The sequence below is a fragment of the Octopus sinensis genome, unplaced genomic scaffold, assembly GCF_006345805.1.
Source record: "Octopus sinensis unplaced genomic scaffold, ASM634580v1 Contig08735, whole genome shotgun sequence".
In the NCBI taxonomy this organism is placed as follows: domain Eukaryota; kingdom Metazoa; phylum Mollusca; class Cephalopoda; order Octopoda; family Octopodidae; genus Octopus; species Octopus sinensis.
This window is the reverse complement of record NW_021831284.1, coordinates 354590-377414: the sequence shown is the minus strand read 5'-3', so window position 1 is coordinate 377414 and position 22825 is coordinate 354590. Positions and strand designations below refer to the sequence as shown.

The following is a 22825-nucleotide window of genomic DNA, read 5'->3' as shown; positions in this document are numbered from 1 at the left end:
CTATCACGAGCTTCAACCATTTCTCGATCTGCGTGTATAACATTTCCTTTACATTCTTTTTCCTAATAATATAAATGTGAAATGTCTAAACTAGTTCAGAAGTATCAAACATCAAGGAAGTATACATTTCAATATACACATAATCCGCCTGTTTGACCACCTCCAGTCCATTCAGCGATATGCTTTTCCAACTTCCAAGACCGAGACCAACAAGATACAACATTAGCACGATAACTAATTAAAAATTAAAGAAAAAATGAAACAAATTTTATTTAACAAAAGCGTTTTAAACCACATATCTTCCAAACTCCTGATATCTGGAAGAACCCTGAATTTCCACCAGCTCTTCTTTGATAATTCGAACAATCTCGTTCTTTGCTCTATCCAACGCCCCCTGTGAGGTGGCAGCGATCGAAATGTGCAGTTTTCTCTCCCCCAAGGGGGGTTTCTTCCCACGTTCCACCACCACTCCACCCACCCCTACGGTCGCCCCATACGAACACTCTTCAATCTGAGAAAGAACTTCACGAGATGTAATCTTCCAACGAGCCTGTCGAGGAAAATCATTTATTTCCAGATCACAGGCATAACGTGTATATTTCTCAACTTCCTCGGCATACAATGTGGGCGACGGAGTATAACCAACACGTTCGTGTAACTTTTCCGCCAATTCAACCGCACGTGACCTCATGTCAAGAATTGTTTCCCCACTTGATTGAACTCCATCGGCGGCTTGACTCTCTTCGTAGGCCAACAATCTGGCTTTCTCAAGCTTGGTCCGATTAGCTTCCTTCCGGGCAGAAGCACCCAATAATGATAGTGTCATTTTGTCACAATCTCCGTGGAAGATTCGTTCAATGTTACTTTCAATCTCGACCGAATTCTCATCGGCATCCCCGTCGTCAATCATATCAGAAATAAAGCCAAATGCAGTTCGTTGTTCATTCTGGTAGTTCACTGACTCGGATTTGTTAAATGAAAAGCCGTGGCCTCCAAATCCGTTAAACCGATTGTGAGATTTGCCCTGTTCGTTGAGTTTGGAGAGATATGAATCAGCCATTGCCTCCAATTGTTGAGGAACTGGTCTGTCTGAGGACTTGAGTGCATCCATCAGGTGAATTGCGTACTTTTCCTGGCCAGGACAAATAAATGTGAAAGCATTTCCTTTATTTCCTGCCCTCCCTGTTCGCCCACACCGATGTACATAATCCTCGTAGTGGTTTGGACAGTCATAATTGACCACCAAATACAAATCCCTCACATCCAGTCCACGTGCTGCAAGAGAAGTCGACACCAACAGCCGAATGTCCCCGTTTTTGAAGTCGTTGAATATCGAATCCCGGTCATACTGGTCAATACCTCCATGAAGGGCCATACATGGATAGGAATGACGTAATAAACCCTTCAGCAAATCATCTGCGTGTTCTTGTGTGTCCACAAACACCAAACTTGAACCCTTTTCTCCATAAATTCCCAAAAGTTCCAACAATTTGAGGAATTTTTGGTTTTCTTGTATCACAAAAACGTGCTGTTCAACGTCGGAACAAACAATATTCTTCCCTCCGACTTGAATTTCAATCGGCTGGCCGAGAATCCTGCGGGCCAGAGCCTCCATTTGTCGAGGGAAAGTAGCCGAGAATAAAACAGCCTGTCGATCAGGCCGAGAATTGTCAAAAATCCGCATAACCTGAGGCTCAAATCCCATATCAAACATCCGATCTGCCTCGTCAATGGCAATAAAAGTGACACGCCTTAAATTAGTCACCCGTCCATTATTAGCAGCCAACATATCAATCATTCTCCCAGGAGTACACACAATAATCTCCGCCCCCTTCTTCAGCTCGGCAATGTGTTCGGAAATGGGGGAACCTCCGTGGATACAAACCACTTTCAGTCCAAATAGACGGGCGAATTTGCGGATTTCATTCGTCACTTGATAACACAGCTCGCGTGTGGGCGTCATAATAATAGCAATAGGCCCATCCCCAGGCTGCAGTACATCCTGGTCAGCCACATGTCGAATTAGTGGCAAACCATAAGCCAATGTCTTCCCAGATCCCGTCTTGGCTATTCCAATCAAATTCAGTCCTGATAAAATAGTCACAACAGCCTGAGCTTGAATTGGAGTTGGCGTATTAAAACCACACCTTTTCAGAGTGTCGATCGTCTTCAAATGCAGGCCTGTTTGTGCCCACGTTTTGACCGGCCGAGGTGCCTTCTTTCCCTTCACTTTGATATTATCAAGTTGACGTCTCACAATTTGGACTTCTTCGCTTGACATGTTCGCTATTTCCGGAATCGGTGTGTAAAAACATTTACGGAAAGGCTGGTATTCCACACTGGTGTGGTCGATTTGGATTACTTTCTCCTTCTTCATACTGAATCTGCGGATTGTCTCTTCCAAATCATCTCCACCTTCAGGGTTTGTGTATTCAATTTCGTGTTCTGAATTCTCCATTAGTTCTCCTTTATCTTTCCGCCATTTCCGTGATTTTTCAGTTCGAATGTTCGATACTACTCCGTCTGCCCCCTTCACAAGTCCGTTATTCCACAAATCATTCTTTAAGGACTCCATGTAGGCATCCAAAGGGTCAATTTCCTCGTTTTCTGCTTCTTTTGGGGGATTTGGTTCGAAAATTGTTTCTTCCTGGACAGTTTCTGGTTCGATTTGGGAATCGACGGGTTTTTGGTCCTCTGAGTCGAAATCTGCTGATTTGGGGGGTTGTTTGACTGGTTCGGGTAAATTGTGACTTTCCCGCCAAGCTTGGAGTTTTTTTCGGCGTAGTTCTTTTATGTCGACAACTGGTTCTGGTTCTTTGGGAACTTCCTTAACTTCTTCTGTTTCTGGAATTTGGGGAATTCGTTTTGGGTCAGAATTTTCTGGGGATGTGGCTTTTCTTTTTTGTTTTTCTGATTCTTTTTCTTTACTTGAATGTTTTTTGTGATGTTTTGAATGGTGGGATTTGTCTTTTGATTTTGAGTGGTGATGACTTCTTCTAGATTTGTGATCTTCGCTTCTGTGTTCTGTTTTTGTTCGGGATTCCATAAAATCTAAAAATGTTAAAAAATTCATTTAATTTATAATTAATTTAATCATTATAATAGACACAATATAATACCTAATAGCACCACGTCAACAAGGAAATGTTTAAATTTATTTATTTTTTAAAAGAAATTAAGAAACCTTGCAATATAATTTAATATAAAAAATTAATTTAATATAAAAAATACTTAATAGTAAATTCATTTAAATTTTTATTAAAATGATAAGAATTTATTTGCCCGAAGATGATCAGCAACAAGAACCTATATGCTACATATAAATCTGATTGCCGGGAGACCAAAATGCTCGATGAGGACTACTTAGATATATTCCGAAAATAGATCCTGCTATCCCTGTAAGCCACATGTTGCAGAAGTCCTTCCTAGGCACCTTTGCTTTTTAGACAGACCAAGCACATACAAAATGTCCTGAAAAATCGCAGTCTCTTAAGGAGTGTGGAGATTTCTAATGGAGAAAATTATTCGCACAAGCGGCGATAAAAACTTGTCGCGTTTTGTGCATAATAATACTTTTTCTCCTGCTATTAGTACGTAATTAAAGATAGAATATACTCATGGGAAATCAATAATTCAAAACCTCTGAACAGCAAACGGGACTAAGAAAACACTTTTAATGAAAATCACTTTAAGAATTAAAAATCCTCAATTCAAAATCACTCAAAGACTTGAAATTTCGTTTAACATAAATTGGTTCAGCAAAAATTAGTTTGTGCCATACCACTCAAAATAAGCGAAAAAACTCACTTAAATAGGAGGCAGATTTTTAAATAGATGTGGTAACTCACTTGACCTTATTTCTCCTCAATGAACTGGATAGCCAATTTTGCAATGAGTTTTAAACGAACTGAGTCACAAAGTGAGTTAGTTTGTCTGCTATTTATTTAAATTAAGTGGTTTGTGGTTGGCGACATATAGCTTCTAAAATATTTTAGACTACAATTTTTATTAAGAGATTACTCAGCGTCTAAAAAAATCCTCCAAAAAATTTCATTCTATTTTTATTTTTCATTATAAATTAATTTTTGGTGGCCTAACAACCCCAATACTTACAAACATCAAAAAAGATTAAAATTTAAAAAAATGAAGAATTTCAATAAAAAATAAATTATAAATATGTCGTTTTCGCCCATTTTCGGAAATTACTCAATTGTTCATCCACCTGAAAAAGACCTCGGAGAAAACTACGCACACATTTTCCATTCGCGGGAATCACACAAGCCGACAAATAGTAATATCTACTTCCGAAATTCTCCAAAACATTCAAAATCCGAAACGACCCTTTCGTAATATCATTCGCTACAATGAATTATTAATCCAACTTGAATCAATTGGGTCCAAAACACAAATACGAGGATGCCCATTGTACGACTTTTTGAAATAACCAGATTTAAGAGAAATCCCATATTGATCGAAATTGAAAACACATCCATAAAAATACAAAAACTCAATCAACTGAACTCCCAAATTGTTTGGCTTAAACGGAAATAAAATCGGCCTACAATTCTACAATTTTACAGAAATCTGACAAATCTACTTGGAGAAAGTTGACAAGAAGTAATATCAGTCCATAAGAGGAAAGTCCCCCAGTATAGACCTCGTTCAAATTCAGGTACGACAAATAATATTTGAGAACATAGACAAGATATTTCAGGTCTCTATGCTGGTCCATGTACAGTTTAATCTGTTCGTCATTCATTATTCCGTTTTCGCGATTAAAACAAATGTCGACTTTTATGTTGGTTGCATAATCAGTCACTTTTAATATCGGAACCTGAGATAATATGACATATATACAGCAGCTCGGTCTATTATTTGTACAGTCTTCGCAATTTTTGTGTTTAAAAATAAATCACGAAGTTCGTAAAATGGAGGTTTAAGCCAGTTACCGAAAAAGACAACATCGATGTCACTAAAATGGGTAAAGTGGCTCAAATCTTACCTTAAAGGTAAAGCCAAATCGGTGTTCACGCTGCCAAACACCTGAACCTAAAAAATGTAAAAAAAATATTTAAACGCGTATTTCAGGCCATTTTTTCTCGACAGTGGCTGTTATTTTTGAAACAATTTCCTGGCGCATTTTAATCTCTTGTTCAGTGGGTCGCATATATTCGTAGAAAAGTCGAATTTCCTTATCGAGTCTTAAATTATATTTTTTTAGTTGACAAACCCGACAATTCCAGTTAGAATCTCAGAATCTGTTACCCATGGACAAGCATCAAAAGAAGATTCTTGCAGTTTTAGACTGTTTGAAACCGAAGAATTTAAAAAAGAAAAGTTCTTTTTATGTGTTTTATTGCCATTTCTCATTTCCATAACATTCTTATTGTTCCTCATTATCTTTACGTAAATTAATGTTAATAACCAACAAGGGATGAGAACAAGGCAATATTTCATAATTTATATATACCAAAATATTGAAAGTAAAATATATATTATTATATTATTAAAATGAATTTTTTCTAAGGTTATTTAAAAAAAGTGAGTGGCTGAGTCCAAAATCTGATCTTTTTCTGTTATTGAAAAATAGAATAAATCATACAGGCAAATTTCCATTGCTTATTATGTTTTTATATAATAATGACTCAATAAATAGAATTCAGATATTTCAGAAATTTTGAAGTAGAGACTATCTACATTAGCACATCGGTATCATTGTATTATTTATTGCAAGGAAAATTTTTTTTAGACATTTAGACAATTTTTGAAAAAAACATAATATCAATGTTCGCCGGCTTCTTTTTTTTCCTGATTAATGCGGTTTCATTAAAATCGATTTGAGTCATGATAGCCCGAATTACAACTACAGAAAGTTTTGACTCACCTTCCGAATATCCAGATCCTGACGAGGTTATATATTATACTATCTGATCATTAACTAATTTTCCATTTGTCGTTTTTATGCACCATTCGTTACTTTTTATAGATAATATTAATTCCAAATGTTAAAAAATTATATTTCTTCATTTCTCAATCTACTAAATAAACCTTTTAATCAGAAAAGCGTATAAAATATTTAGGTATCTCATATTTTTAAGATTTTCAAATTATTATATTTCAAAATCAGATTATAATCCAATTTATTGTTTATTTTCTCAAAAAATATGTTTTTATAATATATTGATTTTACATAAATAATCAATTGTGTATGGTGTAACATTTAATCAGAATAATTTTGTTATATAAGAAAAATTGAGTGCCAAACTGTACAAATTAAATGTTACCCAATATCGACATTTAACGGTTATTAACAGATTTCCATCAGATTTTAGAACAGATATTTTTGTAAAACTATAATAATCCATTATAAAATCAATGAAATCTTAATTACAATATCTGTTGGCATTATTAATTAAAACATACTTATATAAAATGTTTTGACAATTTAATATTTATTAATACACGAAATCTGTTCTAATATGAATGTTGATTCAGTTCACAATTATTTTTAGGAGGTTAATATCGACAATTCTTTTGATATTATTGGTGAAAATGGCGAAAAATTTACAAAAAGTGAAAATAAGTGATTTACTAAATTTTATAATTTATAGATACTCCGAATCTTTGATTTTTTTGGATGAATGGAAAGATAAATATAATTGCATATTTTGTTTTCAAAGACTCCGTTATCCATTAAAACTACAAGAATGCTCTCACCATATTTGTACAAAGTGTCTTTCGGATTTCAAAGAGTTTTGTTTTTAATTATCATTTTATTTTAATAGAACAAATATGATTTGTCCATTTGACCAAACTAAAATTACACTTTCAAATGTTTGTTTCATTTTTATAATTAATTAGTTAAAGCCTGATCATTTCCTCGGCAAAAAAATAAACAATTTGACAGTAATGTGCTCATATTCGAATGCCGGATGCATGTGGTATGGAAAAATTAAAGAGCTGAGTGTATGTACAACTGAAAATATATTTTACTTGCAGATACATTTGAATTCATGTGATTTTGTTGAAATATACTGTCCAAATGAATGTGGGAAAATGGCCACACGAAATGCAATTTCCCAACATGCTACTACTGAATGCTCCCATAGACTAACTAAATGTCCATTGTGCGAAGAATTAGTCCAATTCCGTTTATTAAATGACCATTTTGCTGTTTGCAAAAAACATCTTGTCAACTGTGAATTATGTAATGTTAATAACATCGAAAGAGAAATGGTTTTAATTTAATATTATTTCTTAAAGCTTGATAGACACAGAAAATTAAGTTGTAAAGAATTTGAAATTATGTGTCCGTTTGATAGCTGTTTTAAAAAAGTTACTTTACTAACTAAATCGTTTCTAACAGTTTAAAAGGCGTGAACTAAATAAACACATAAAAGATAATTTAGAAGTTCATACAGAAGATTTTGCTGAAATTATACTTAAATATCAAAAAAAGTTTGAATTATTGGAAAATATGATTCAAGATACATTAAAAAACCAAGAGGTTAATTTTTCATTTTAAATATATAGAAAACTCTAAATAATCAAATAGTTTTACTGTCATTAAACAACTCTTCATTTATTTGGCCAATTTCAAATTTCAATAAAAAATTCATGTTAGCCAAGGCTGAGAAAAAAGTACTTATTTCAAGCATTCCTTTCTACTCTCACAAATACGGCTATAAAATGAATCTTCGTTTATTTCCATATGGAGAAGGGGATGGTAAACAATAATTTAATATGCCAGGTTATGGAAAATATTTATCTTTATTCGTTTCTATTAATCAAGGGGAATATGACAATATTCTTAAATGGCCTTTTGATCACGAAATTGTCTTGCAACTGCTTTCCAGTAAAGAAGAAAAATATGAAAAAGCTTTTATTCCTCATTTATGCAAAGAAAATTTAGATTTTTTAGAGAAACCTAGCAACCAGTATAATCCTGGTTTTGGAATAACCAAATTTATACATCATCAAAAATTGCAAAACAGTAATTATTTAATCGACAATACACTATTTATTAGTGTTAAAATTAACATAAAATAATTTAGTATTAAATTCACTATTGGTTTAAAAATAAATATTATCGGTTTTTGCTTGTTTGCGGTTTAGCCAAATATCTAACTTATACGTGGTATATCGAAATATTTCTCTAAATACTTTAAATTTAAAATAATTTGAAAGTATGAATTTATTTTTCAAAATTTGTATTTTACAATCCTATATAAACGTTTTAATTTTGAAGATATTTTAATTATTTTTGAGGGTTATGCAAAAAAAATTCCATTTTTAAAAAGTTATTAATATCTAGTCGTTTTACTGGCCAAGAATTTCATCGGCAAACCTTTTTTTATCAAACTGAAATTATCAACAAACAATTCTGCAACCTTTAAAAAATTAATTCAAAATACAATACTTCATTTTTGTCAGCAACAGCAGCTACGTGAGGTGTAATTATAACATTTGGCATTGACCACAATTCACTGTCTTTTGAGAGTGGTTCTTTTTGAAATACATCAAGAATAGCCCCATCAATCCAATTGTTTCTATAAATATGACGTAAATAATAATAACTTGAGAGCTTTAATCAAAGATTCATCTGTTATGACATTTCCTCTTCCAACATTAATAAAGACCGTTTTCTACAAATTATAGATCGTCTAAATACTTTCATTCCACAATGATGAAGAACTGAGTTCAAAATTCCATCCGTTTCTAAAGTTGAAGGCAAAATATTGCAAACGTAGTCACAATTTTTTAATAATTCAATTAATTTATCGCTCAAACTGCAAAATAAATACTTTAAATAAAATGCCATAATTTGTCAATAAATTCATATTTTTCTTCGGGACCAATCGTCCTCTTCATTGCTATTACTTTCATTCCAAAAGCTTTGCATATTTTGGCCACTAATCAAAAATAATAAAGATACTAAACCTTGTTTTCCAATAATTCCCAAACCTAAAATACCAATTGTTTTCTTATTTAATGATCTATACGTAAGAAACTCAGTAAGACTCCTTTGATGACATTTTTAATTCAAAAATTACCAAATTTTTTTTTCTTGGAGCAAATTCGCATACCGAAACCTCCTCTCATATGAGATGAGTTGAGATATGACATACTCGGCCATTACGTTTCCCAAATCTCCACAAAATCGAGTAAGCTGTATTTCCGTGTTCTAGACCATAAATATTTGCATATTTACGGAAATTCCATTGGTAAAAAAAGCATCAATTCCAGCAAACGTAGACTGTATCCATACAGCAGATGCAATTTTATCCTTCATAAATTTATAGACGCCGGGATCCATTATAAAATATCGAGTATTGCGGATAATGTCAATATTCTCATCTATCAAATGCAACTATTTAGACTACCAATTTCGTGAATCTTTATATCTTTAACAATCACATCGGATGTTAATCTAGCAACAATATCAGCCAGGTCAATTTCAAGAGATACAGACACGGCAAAATTGTCAAAGTAATCATCTCCGAATATAAGCACTAGGAAATAATTGGCATTTTACTGCTATAATTATCCTCTAATTTATGTGTTTAATTTTAAAGTATTTGAGGCGAATATGCAGCTTTTATAGTTTATACGCAAACGTACTTGACCGATGAACAATTAAAATAAATTATAAAATTCCGATGTCAAATAATTCTTATAATTAAAAAAATATTAAAAGAAATTAAATTAGTTAAAAGTGATATTAAACTAATTAAACGAATTTCCAGCTCAATAGACCATCCTCCTCTTTGCCCCAACACGGACAACCTTGACCGGTCTCCAAACTTCTTTTAGGCAATCTAAAGGATCATTCTTCTTTTCCCGGATGAGACGACTTTCATCAGGTTCCAATTCATAGTTCCATCGCTCTTCCTCTCTATTAATGTTATTATAGGAGTAGGGCTCTTTTTCAAATGCTCCCGTCATTAAGTCGGTTTTGTCGAGTTTCTGATTTATGTTGTTATCAAGGAAAGTTATATTTTCTTCAAAACCGTCGTCCTCTTGGGACATCATTCCATGTTTATAATCGATGCACATACTTTCAAGAGTCTTCTTCATGATAATAGTTTGGATGTATGCTCTTACAGGGTACTTAATTTTCAGACCATTCTGGTATTGTTTGTAGTATTTACTGACAATGGCATCCCACGTTAATACTATGGGTACTATATTCACTTTTGCTTTGTGGATTAAAGCCAATTCACTTGCTAAGAGATCATACTTGTGGGATTTTTCGACTTCGACTTTTTTAAGAATTTGCTGCGAAGTTATTCCAATTTCGATTAGTGTAATCGTATAAAAGATTTTATATCATTATAGTCTCAATCCTTAGGTTACGTGAAAATGATAATAAATTCCAAAATCATATAAATGTACTCCTCCAACAACTAGTAAAAACTAAATCTTCAGCAACTTTGAAGAATTTACATTGAACGTGTCTTTTTAAATATCAGATATTACATTGTTGAAGACAAATAGTTATCCTTTCTAACTGCTTGAAATCCATCATTACGTTTGCAAGTATTTGTTGCCGCCGACTATATACTTCCTTGTCTAAAAATCTAGTTTCAAACTGTTTGAGGGTATAGACCTGTGTACATTATATTAAAAAAGGCTGTTAAAACATAATAGAGAATAAAGCCTACCACCAGCCTTCAGACATTCACCCTGATCATATAGGACGAGTTAAACACTTTTCCTTACGTAATGAAAGACTAACTTCATTGTTGGCACTTAACTGTTAATAAGCTCATCTGCCCAAAAATGGGAAATTCGTTACTTAACATTCACCCTGATAGTATAGGACGAGTTAAACACTTTTCCTTAAGTGGTGAATCACTAACTTCACTGTAGGTCCACTAACCAGTGTTCCCTCTAAGCTGCGCGCGTGCGCGGCCGCGCAGCAGTTTGCACCTTGCTGCGCAGCGAAATTTTTTTCTGCGCAGTAGAAAGTATAATATTAAAAATTGCTATTTTTTTTAATTTTTTATATGAATTTATATATTCTTATTTTCATTTCAAAACGAAAACGTGTCTATAATATTGATATGAGACTTAAGAAAAATTCTCCTTCTTTTAAGCCGGAATGGTTGATAGAGTACGTCGAAACCTTAACACCAGATTCAAAAATTCCCCAACATGTGCAACTGGGTGATATTTTTAGTTTTTCCGAAGACTGCGGAGTTGTTTGTAAAATATGTGGCGACGCTAAAGAATCCTCTTATTCATGTTGCTTTAACTGTCTTAAATGAAATTTTGGCTGAATTAGCAGATTTGTGCACAGTTTTCCAAAGAAGCTGTATATCGACCATAGAAGCTGTACAGTTTGCCAGAGCAAAAATTTCGAAGCTGAAATCTCAATATTTGGATGGAAATGAAATTTACTGGAGTGACAGTGTGAAGATGTTGTTATCAACAACTGGTTATGGAGATACAAATACAGATGAAATTCTATGCTTTATCGAGCATGTTTATCTGCATTTACAAGAAAGATTTCCAGCTGACGAATTAAGAGAATGGGTAGCATTTGACACTCAAGCAATTCAAAATCAGACAAACTTTGAATTTGGAAAAGAGGAGATAATTAAATTAGCGAAAAAATATGAAAATTTACTCTCTTCAGGAGTCCCACTCATAAAACTGCAGTCGGAATATACAGATCTCAAGTTTATTTTAAAAGAAAAACTGCACTCTGGTGCTTTGAAAACATTTGAAGATGTAATTTACTATATACTAGCGGAGAAAAAATTTTCAGCCACTGCAACATTTGTGGATATTTGTGGCACATTTCAAGCGTCGAGTGCTGATGCTGAACGTGGATTTAGTTTGATGAACTGTATCAAAACTAAACTACGTAATAGACTTGAGATTGACCATTTGGAGATGATCATGCGAATCAAGTTCTATTTAACAAGTGGGAATACAGTGGATCTTGATCGAGTATACAAATTTTGGATGCAAAATAAAAACAGAAGAGAATATCCAATTGACTAGACCTATTTTTTTAACCATTGGTTTTTTAATTGTAAAATTTTCCTCCCCCCCAAAAATTTTTTGCACACGTCACTTTATAACGCTGCACAATGCAATGTGCCCAGCGCGCATAGCTACCACTCGCTTAGAGGGAACACTGTCCACAACTACAGTTCCGGGAAAATATTAGAGGCACCCTATTTTTTAACTAAAATTCATATTTGTGGCAAAATTTCGATAAGTCTACAAGAATAAAATAATTTTTTGCCTAAGATCTATCCGTTTGCAACAATTATAAGGACCTCGATGGAATATTTCTGGCAATTTAGAAAATGGGAAAAAACAATCTGTCCATATATATTAGAGGCATCCTTTTAAAAACGCAAAAAAATCAAATTTAATTTTATTTAATAAGTCAATATTTTGTAGTTCCGACTTTATTCATATTACTTAAGAAATTCTTTCGGAATGGATTCAAAAAGTCTTACAATGACATCATTGTCGATGTTATTCCATGCATTTTTTAACTCACTCGATAATTCCTGAATTGATGACGTATTGACGTTTCTCATTCTATTTTGTAAAACAAACCATAGATTTTTGATTTTTAGTGAAGTAATTTTCGTTGACGTAAATTTATGACAGGTCGCTTTGTCTTGCTGAAGAAGCTACTCTTCCTTGTACAACTTAAAATTCATTGATATTCAAGTGAGTTTACATTCGAGCGACATAAAATGATTGTTTTTTCTCCATTACTTTTTATCGCTCCCCAAATCGTAAGAGAGCGGATATTTTATAGTTTCTGTGACATTTTTTGGATGTAATTTTTTGTCTGGGGGCCTTCTGACATACTGTCTTGAAAGTTGAACTAGCCGAATGCGGCATTGGTCAGAAAAAATGACGTGGTTCCAGTCTTCTGGAACTTATACGTTAAAATAACTTTCCAAGGATATAACAATAACCATTATGTTCACAATTGGTCGTATTAATTTTAAATTCACCAGCCAATAAATCACATTTATTGATGATTTCATATTAAAAAGAAATGAAAAAATAATAATTAAATACGATGACTAAAATCATGTCTTCGAAAGCGGTCCAAATTATAAAACCGAGCCTTGACTTTACGTCCACCAAAATAGCGATCATTCATTCCGTTGACAGCCTTAATTGCGGAGTCAATTTTTTCAAATTCAACAAAAATCCTCACAGCTTCGTCCCCATGTTCAGGAATCTACCAAATTAGTGAATTAACTAAATTACTTCGAATATGTGAAACTTGGTGATTTCCCCGAATTTGGAACATTCTTCCACCGTCTCGATTTGCAATTCCTCGTCGACTGTTCCCGGTGGGACCAAGTTCTAAAAAACTATTCTAAACTCCACAAAACCAGCAAAACGACGACTTTTGTTGGATTTTTTAAAAAATTGGAAGGATAATTATTATCGGGCTCTAAATTGTTCAAAAATACAAAAACCTGGAATTGACGGAGTTTTTATAACTGAATCACTTTGCTGAACAATTTTTCCAAATTTTGACGTGGTGCGTTCAAATTTGAGTGCAGTGTTTATCCCCTGGTCTTTTTTCCCCAATCCCTGTCCAGCCTTGTACCCCATTTTTTCCATAATTTTTTTCGCAACATCAATTTTATCACACGATTTTACAGCAGGTGGATTAGCAACCTTCTTTGCAGAAATCTCGGCATTTGAATAATTCGTTACTATCATAAATTTTATAAATTTTTATTTGTGAATTTTATTTGTTTTTTTGTAAATTTAACCTGTATTTTTTAATAGTGGAGTGCTTGGAATTTCGACATTCTTATGCTGAGGTGGTGTAGTGTAGTCTGAATCGTTATTTTTGTTATTCGTTATTAAACTAGTATAAATATATATAAATATATACTCAGTATTTGATTTTTCCTTAAGGGATTGAATATAACGTTTATTCTCGATCATTTTTCTGAAAAATATAGCGTAGTCGTTGGGACGTAATGGATCGTACTCTTCTTCCATTTGTTGTGCGTATTTTGTATGTGAATTTTCTGTCTTAATTTTGAATAAAATATATTTTGATACTTTTCCGGTTAGAAGATTAAAAGAAATGGGATTGTTGGATAAATTATTTTGAAGTTTTTCCTTTAAAAATTATTAATTTTATACTTTCGCACCAAGCAGTAATTTTTTAATTTTCTCTTGCTCTTCAAGTGTTTTCATTTAGGTTCACAACCACAAATAAAATAAGTATTTATTAAAAAATAGTTTTATTAAAATAAAAAAAAATTAACATTTTTTGATAAAAGTATGAACAAATTGTTTCCAGTGATTCATAAATTCCTGTTAAACATAGACTCAAGTTTTACAAAATCCATTAAGATATTAAAATGACAATTTTTTAGAGAATATTTTATGATTGAGCCATAAATAAGAAACGTAGCATTAGAGAATATCTAAAATGATTAAATCTTTACAAAATATTAAAAGAAGCCAAAATTATAGTAGAGAATCAAAAAAGCAAGACGATTGAAGGGACATTCTGTTCAGTCAACACTGTCGACGGGAAAAGTTGAAATCAGGGTTGATTCTACAATTCTCACCGAAACAAAAGTAGAATATAACAAGCCAGATATCTTTGTCCACGGCAAAGTCAGAAACGAAATAAATCTAATTGAAGTGGGTATTACTTCACAGGATCGCCTCAGCAAGTGGAGGTTGAAAAGTGTCACAAGTATGACCTATTGGCAAGTGAGCTTTCGCTTCTGTATAGCTGTCAAGTAAAAATAATTCCTGTGGTTATGACATGGGATGGAGTTGTCTCGAAATGCTTCAAAAATTATATGAAGAAACTATCTATTGAAGCAGGAATGAGGACATACATCCAATCCGTTGTACTGAAAGAACGCTCGAGAGTATGATGATCGAACACAAGCACGGAATGAAGGTATCTGGTGAAGAATACGCTTCTGCTTCCAACCGGTATGTGGAGATGGCATGCAAAAATGAAGACGACCCAATGAATGCAAAGAAGATGCAATGGTTGAATCAGATGTGGTAGTGGGGAGTAAGAGGCAGCTGGAAGTAGACTCTTCTTCCAAGAGAAGGAGAGTGGATATCAGCGAGCTGGAGTGAGATCTGCTTAGTTTCTGATTAACTATTAATTATTATTGGTTTAAAAAAAAAAATAGTAGAGAATCAGAGAATATTTAAAATGATAGAATTTTGTATTTGAATAGTCGAAAGAGGAAGGTAGTCCATATGTTGTCAGCATATTGAAAAGGCATCCGAAACTGAAATACAAATACAATATCTATTTCTAAAATTAAATGACTCTAAAAATGGCCATTTTAACAAAAAGTTATCAAAAATGATTGGTGTAATGGAAAACAATGTCCAACTTTATAATAGAACGCGGAAATAACAATTTAAAGACCCAGGAATATTATTTACATTTTTTTTGAAATATCCAGACAAAACATGTACAAAATTATGCTAAAAATAGTTTTTAAAATATAGTTATTACCGAATCAGAAAACACCAAAAAATGATACCCAATCTGCGGTCTTATTGAGAATTAAAATCAACATTTCCAATCCTAATATTATTATATTTTATAAACATTATAATGGAAATATAAATTTATTAGATAATTTAAAACAATGTTTGTTGTGATAGAAGAACAACTACAAGAAATACTAACAATGCTCGATTTATTTGGAATTCCAAGCAATGAAGCCCAAAAGGCTGCAATCGAGGCAAAATTATATTTAAATATTCAAAGATGTCTCAAGAATTCCAAAAACTACCCGAATTTGTATATTACTTATGCTATATATTATGCAAAATGGAATCAGCAGGTTTTTAAACTTATTAAATATATAAAAGAACTAAATTCAAGAAATTTTGCTGCATTTTTATTAAAAGGACATATCTGTATTAATAATTCTGAAAACAGTTCTGCGATTGAAAACACGCTCGATTTACTATCCCAAAATCTCATGATCGAGCCACCAATTCTGCAGTCAAGCATTGCCAGCATCGTTTCAAAATATATTTCCGTCAATGGACTCGATAATTGGCCTGGATTCCTCCAATTTCTTTGTAATTATTTCAACATGCAACTAACCGATAACCAAATTTTGGTTTTGGACTATTTTTCAGGTTTTTTAGGCTTTATTGGCTATTCTTGAGAATTTGTGTCAAGATTCAATCAACCAGCTTAGTTTTGAACATAATTCACAAATGATGGACTTTCTTATTGAGAAATGCATTTTTGAATTTAAATCAGACAATCCTGCCATCCGGTTTTAATATTTTTTGATTTTTGTAGTGAAAAATCACTGTCTTGTACTACAAAACTAATATTCGCACAAAATCCGAGAATTATGTCAAATATTAACGAAATTTGTCAGGTTTGTTTTTATTTTAGTAATTTTGGTAGATTATTGTGGCCATGTTTGGCGACCAGTCCCCTCTAGTTCGCAAAGGCTTATGTTCTATGATAGTAGCCATTCAATATTCATGTTTAAATTTGATTTTTCAATACATATGCCCGATAATTGATGTATTTGACTAATTTAATATTTTCTAGTTCTTGCTTTTTTGTATTACCGATGAACTTGATGTGGCTATTGAATCGTGTGAATTTTGGACGAGTGTGGTTTCCTGGGAGAATGTGGCGAGGGATATTCTCTCTCCTTACATTGCCCGTGTCTGTTTAATCCTACTCGACCACATGCATTATTCCCAACATGAGTTAGACAGTCTTATGGTATGATTTATAAAATGTTATTTAAGGCAGTGGAACAAGAAAATGATGACGAGATTTGTCCCCAGTTTCACAAAGATGGGGAATTATTCAATGAGGAAGACGATGATTATTTTTATAATGATTCTGCTGGATGGACACTGAGTTTATTACATTTAGTAATTAGTTCAGGGAAAGCGGCCTCTAGTTCACTCGACTGTCTTTCGGGAGTTTTCCAAAATGAAATTCTCGACAAAATTAGTCCAAAGTTGCAACAAATGCTTTCATGCGATAATTTCGCTGTGCAAGAAGCAGCAATACTTGCAATCGGGGCAATATCTAATGGATCTGTGTTCAGTATGTACAGACATTTGGACACGTTGATGCCATATCTACTCAATTGTCTGTCTCACCAATCCTTTCTCGTCCGTTCCATAACTTGTTGGACTCTGAGTCGTTATGCCAACACTATTGTAACCAAAACAAATAAGGAGTTCTTCTCTGTCCTTATTGATAGAGTTTTTAGTGTTTTTGAGTTTTTTTAGATTTTGTGTTGTGTTTTGGATGATTATAAAAGAGTGCAGATTGCCGCCTGTTCTGCTATTTCAATTTTTGAGGAAGTGTCTGGTAGTTGTATTGACTTTTTGATTGATAAAATAATAAATACGATTTCTCTGGCGTTCCAGAAATATAAAGTATATTGTTTGTGCTGATTTTACAGAAAAAAATTATTATAAATCTTTATGACATAACATCGACTCTTTATCTGTCAGCTGGTCCTGAAATTCGTAAAAAGGTGATTTATCTGATTATTTCTAGAACCACTGTGATATGATTTTACCGCTTCTAATCTGCAGATTTAATAATCATGACAGAGATGAAGCGATTATCCCTCTTTTTGACGTATTTTATGACATTCTAGAATAGTGTGTATCAACTGTGTTTGAAACTGTTGGAAATATCGCATGTGAATATTCTGGAGCTGTCATTCTTAAAATATATGATATTTTACTTTCCAGATTCGACGTTTTAATTATTTTTGTGTATTGATAGATTTTTGTGAAAGAAGAACAGGTCAATTGGGAATTAGTCTGCGCTGGGATGGATCTCGTTGGGATCGCTATTAGAATATTTGACGGGCCATTTGAATTCTTTTTTGATTCCAAACTCATTAGCCTTATTTTTAGTTTTTTAAAAATTGAAGAAAATGAAGCTATTGTTAAATATTTTATCTCATTTTAACAGGATCCAAGTCTGGGCGGGAAGCGAAGTCTTTTTACTCTTATTGGAGAGTTGAGCGTCCACAATCAATCCACCATCTTCCCTATTTACGGTATTGTTGTTATACTTACAAAAGATGAGATTATGAAATTGTTGATCGCTCATATTGATCACCAATCCATAAATGTCTCAAATAATGCTGTCTACGCTCTCGGAAAGCTTGTCAGTGGTTGCAGTATATATTTTGGCTAGGAATAAATATTTTAGAAGGAATTCCCCCCAGTTATGTTTCGCAATGTATCTCAGATTTGATTAACCTGTACTACTCGGCCCCAAATTCCGTATTGCATGGAAATATATGTATTTTATGATGGAATATTATTTTTAAGCTCTCACCCTGGGACAAATATGTGTTTATTATCCGAATGAGATTTCTCCTCATTTATCTTCTTTTATAGAATCCTGGTATTTTTATTGTTTCATGTAAGGTGTGTGCTGTTCGATCTGTTAATGATATTTTCCGGAAAGAAGAAGCTATGTGGGGTCTGCTTATTGTCTCGAAAGTTAATCCAATTCCTTTGGTGGATCATTTTAATCTATTCTGTGAAGCTTTATTTTCGTTGAATATTTCTGATGGCTTTCTTTCAAAAATTGTTTTGGTAATCAAAAATTTGATTTATTTTTTTAGTTTTTTGGGGAGTTTATCAATTATGTGGGAAAAGACAAATGGAATGATTTATTGAATAGTGTTTCAGGTCACGTTTATTCCAATTTTGCTTCCATGAATTACGGAAGAATTTGATTTAGGTCTTTTACTTCCCAATATCCCCTTCAATTATTAGAATGCCTGTTTTCTCATAATAATTTAATTATGATTTTCATTTATTATATCATTATAAAATAATTTTAAAAACTAATTTTTTTAATGAAGGTTTCAAAATAGAGTTATCCGACGCAATCATATTTTTGTCAGTCAAGATTATTTTTGTAAACCACAGCGCGCAGTTTATTACGCATTCCTCATTAGAATCGACCAACTAGTGTATAAATAAATGATTAGTCTCGAAGGTGAAAAAGTTGGAGTGCCCAACATTTAGACCAGTGATTCTCAAGTATGCCCTTTGGTATTTATAATTTTTTTTAAAGCCAATCTATGTTAAGGATCTTAGCAACAATAACTCTAATGAGGTCTTTTTACTGATTTTTTTTATTTCGGGATGTTTTATTCTAGAAAGTTAACAGACCACTAGATAAGGCTGGATTTTCTTCAACCTTTAACTAGTCGGTTACCTAGATGTTAAAGGCAAATAACCTTATGAAATAACAATTAAATGTTGAAAGTTTTTGAAACATAAAAACGCAGAAAATTTTTCATTCGCTTTCCTTAACTTTTTCTTCCGTAATTCCTGGATATGTTTTTTTGTGCTAAAAGAAAGAAATCGTTTTTCCAAAATCTTTTCTTTATTTTCGTTGCCTCTAAACAATTGGTGTTAGTAAAATCCTTCGGAAAAATTGCAGTCAAACATTTTGACAAATAGTCCAATTATGAGCTAATTTTGTTATTTTGGTGACATTTTCCAATGCAAAAATGGTCATAATTGTTTGAATTTTTTTGTCATAACTGCTAATTTTGAAAATCAGAATTCGCCAATGGCCGCACTGCGGATAGCAAGCCAGCTACCTCGCAAAATTGCTATTGATATCCACTAGTCTAGTACAGCCGGTTGGTTTCCCGGGAGTCATTAGTTTTCTTTCCGAAAAGCTTCCCGATCGACGAAAGAATCCTCATCCCCTCGGGCCCAATCACGCCGCTCGTCTCCACGGCGATTGGGACGCTACAGGAAGCGACGCGTACTTCCTCCGTTTGTTTTCCTCGGTCCGGCAAGACGCGAAGCCAGGACACGACGCAGACTGAGTAACGGTCCCTAGGACAAAGGTGTCCGCATGGTTATATCCCATACGAGACACTTCCCTTTCTGTATGGAAGACCGTCATTCCGTTCGGACGTTTTCGGTCTCCGCAATCAAGACCAGTGAGCTCCAAAACCGAAGGAAACCCTGCGGCATTAAGGCCCCGTTTGACGACGTTGTTCAAACTGGAGTGTCTCGGGGTACGTCCAGCGCTTAACCGACAGAAATGAGGGTGGAGGCCATCAGAGTCTATCAACTGCCCACACTTGCACGGGTGGGGATGAAAAAGAGGGATTCCTAGTCGAAGACAGGTACCGAGTTGAACTGACTCATCATCCAAGAGTAAATTAGGTGAGAATAGTGGGACAGCATTTAACCGTCCCCTAAGTGTGGTTGCGAAGCTGCGTTAATTGAGGCGAGTTCAATTTGATCGGCATTTGTTTTCAGAGATTTTACGATTTCTTTGCATCGAATGAAATCCCAATTTTTTTGAAAATGATCCAGCTTGGGAATGGCAAGACCAGATGCAGTCCAAACTTCGTGGGCAGAGGAAAATTCAGTCAGTTCAAAATGTTCGGGAAAGGGAAAAAGAACATTACTGACAAAATTTTTTGATGCCGAGAGCGAAGATAGACAGCAATGCAGAGAGATGTGGGTACCAATACCACCGAATCGTAGAGGTAACATTGCACGAGTAAGTTTGTCTCCAGAGAAGTTAACATTAAGTAATTTATCGACAGACTTCTAGATAATAGAATCCAGGTTAGACAACAGGTCGGGTTCCCGGAAACACGGGGATGAACGTGGTAAGTAGGTAAGACGCGGGATACAAAGATAGTTTTTAATGAGGAATAGCCCCACGTGTGCATAGAAGTCGGAGATTCGTTTCAGGGTCAGGACTTGCTCACGTTTCTTATCCGCGATAGCAGTAGATATCCCTCCACCGGAGATTGACAAACCAAGGACAACCAGATTTTTCAGATCTGTCGATCTGAGACCGACAATTTTCTCAGAAAGGGTAACTATTTATTTTTCACTTTGTTATTTTTATGTTAACTATTAATTGTTCGTCAATAAGCATTCCCTTTTTTGCGAAAAAAATAAATAACAATTTTCTTGTGATTATTTATATTTATTTATTTGACTATGAATTTGTAACTAAAAAAAACAAAATAAGAAACTACAGTTCAACATTAGATTATTTTATTGTGTATCAAATATGATCGATCATTAAACATATTGTTTATGATTTGAAACAATTATCTTTATCTTAGTAGTAACAATATAAAGCTTAAAGGCTTTGGTGTAAAATAAAATTTCAATATTTAATTAAATACATTAAAAATAAGATACGCACATATTGACTTTTATATAATGAAGATTTCACAATAGATTATCATAAATAGTAGTTTACTTTTTATCGTTTCAATGTATATCGAAAATGGTATACACCTAGGAGAAATTACTATCCTTACTTTGAAAAGATATAAAAATCATAAATTAATAGAATTGAAATTTTATAAAAATGACGTACAGAAATTTGCGAAGAGCTATTTGTCCGAATTAGAACAAACATCTGGTAAAGTACCCATAAAGGAAATCGAAAAGCCAAAAATTTTTAAATTACCACGCCAAAAAAATTATTGGAACCAAATCTTATTTGCTGGAATGTTTTTGAGAAATTTCAATTTTGAAACAGTAGATCAAAAAGCAGACAAAGATCCTTTTTCTAATAATTTAACGAAATTTCTTAAATTCAACGATGAAAGTGCATCATATCTTAAAATAATTTCCCATGAATGCTTGAAGATTATAAATACTATACTCACAATGATATCAACTTTGGCAGACTTTACAAAAATGGAGTTTATCATTGAAATTGAAAGTCTGATAATTACTAAAAGAAAAGAATTTTACGAAAAATATAGCGATTTAAATAAAAGTATTGACTCAATTGATAAAATATTGCGTAATCGTCATAAAATTCAAATAATACATAATCAAGTGATTACCAAAATCAAATGTTCAATAATGATTTCGATTTCCTTGATAGAGTGTGCGAAATATGTGTTAGATTCAACGAACTTTATTGATTTAAAACTCCGGAGAAACCTTAAAAATTTAGAAAATGAACAAAATTGTGCCAAAGAATTATACCGAAAGAACAAAAGTAGACATATAATAGCTCAAGCATTTCACCATAGTTCAATTTATCATCAATTTAAAAACCAAAAGATTGTTAAGGAGTATTCTATTTTTCGACAACAGCGGAATATATCATCTTTTTGTTCTTCAAATGTAATCTATCTACAAAAAGTATTTGAAAATAAATTATCAATATTGGACGAATCAAATCGTAGAAAAATGAATAAAGATGTGGTGAGTCAAAAATCAAGATTATATTATACTTTTTAGGCACATGAAAAAGTTAGGAAAATACAAAATATTAAAAAATATGCATGGGATCAAATGTTTGAATCATCAAAAAGTCAAAATCAAAATACATAAATATTAAGAATAGCATGAACAACATTTATTTTCAAATTTTAGTAAGCTATTGTAATACTTATTTATAGAAAACTCACCCGTTTCATAGAAAATTATTATTTAAAATATGTTTACAGGTTTATCTGATCTTAAAAAACATGACTCATTTATTTAAAATTTTCATAAAATGTAATGCTAAAAGAGGTAGATTATGAATAAACTGTCTATCAACATGAGTTTGTATTAAACGAAATAAAGGTCTTAAAATCAAAATAGGTGGCATTAAGCGTCTTAAACCATGATCATTCTGTTTTCATAAATGTCTTCAAGTTTTACAGGAAAAGCTAATAATGAACCCCAGATTTCTGAGCTCAGTAATATTATCATTTACAAAGTTAATTCCAAATAATTTTTAAATCGTGTATATTTTCAAAATAAATTATCAATAAATTAAATTTTAGTAATTGCCAAA

At 33.0% G+C, this 22825-nt stretch overlaps 2 protein-coding genes and 1 pseudogene across 2 annotated transcripts; 1 reads left to right on the top strand and 2 right to left on the bottom strand.

Moving 5' to 3' along the window:
• Nucleotides 1-286: 286 nt before the first annotated feature.
• LOC115227911 (probable ATP-dependent RNA helicase DDX46) lies at nucleotides 287-3409 on the bottom strand. Its single transcript, XM_029798616.1, has 2 exons — nucleotides 3334-3409; nucleotides 287-2844 (listed from the first exon to the last, which is right to left on the bottom strand). The coding sequence occupies exons 1-2, from the start codon at nucleotides 3407-3409 to the stop codon at nucleotides 287-289; spliced, it is 2634 nt and encodes an 877-aa protein (XP_029654476.1).
• A 2435-nt stretch (nucleotides 3410-5844) lies between these two features.
• LOC115227910 lies at nucleotides 5845-8049 on the top strand (annotated as a pseudogene).
• A 343-nt stretch (nucleotides 8050-8392) lies between these two features.
• Nucleotides 8393-9178, bottom strand: LOC115227908 (glyoxylate/hydroxypyruvate reductase A-like). Its single transcript, XM_029798615.1, has 3 exons — nucleotides 9054-9178; nucleotides 8936-9023; nucleotides 8393-8584 (listed from the first exon to the last, which is right to left on the bottom strand). Exons 1-3 carry the CDS (start codon nucleotides 9134-9136, stop codon nucleotides 8393-8395), a joined length of 363 nt encoding a protein of 120 aa, XP_029654475.1. The 5' UTR covers nucleotides 9137-9178.
• Nucleotides 9179-22825: the final 13647 nt, after the last annotated feature.

What these genes read in the sequence shown, in the direction of transcription:
- LOC115227908 (XM_029798615.1), bottom strand. Translation starts at nt 9,136, where the DNA reads ATGGCCGAGTATGTCATATCTCAACTCATCTCATATGAGAGGAGGTTT. An exon ending in CTCCAAGAAAAAAAAATTTG is followed by an intron (nt 9,024 to 9,053) that starts GTAATTTTTGAA and finishes ATGTCATCAAAG; the next exon opens with GAGTCTTACTGAGTTTCTTA. An exon ending in TTATTGGAAAACAAGGTTTA is followed by an intron (nt 8,585 to 8,935) that starts GTATCTTTATTA and finishes CTTTGATTAAAG; the next exon opens with CTCTCAAGTTATTATTATTT.
- LOC115227911 (XM_029798616.1), bottom strand. Translation starts at nt 3,409, where the DNA reads ATGTGGCTTACAGGGATAGCAGGATCTATTTTCGGAATATATCTAAGT. An exon ending in TCGAGCATTTTGGTCTCCCG is followed by an intron (nt 2,845 to 3,333) that starts GCAATCAGATTT and finishes CCCAAATTCCAG; the next exon opens with AAACAGAAGAAGTTAAGGAA.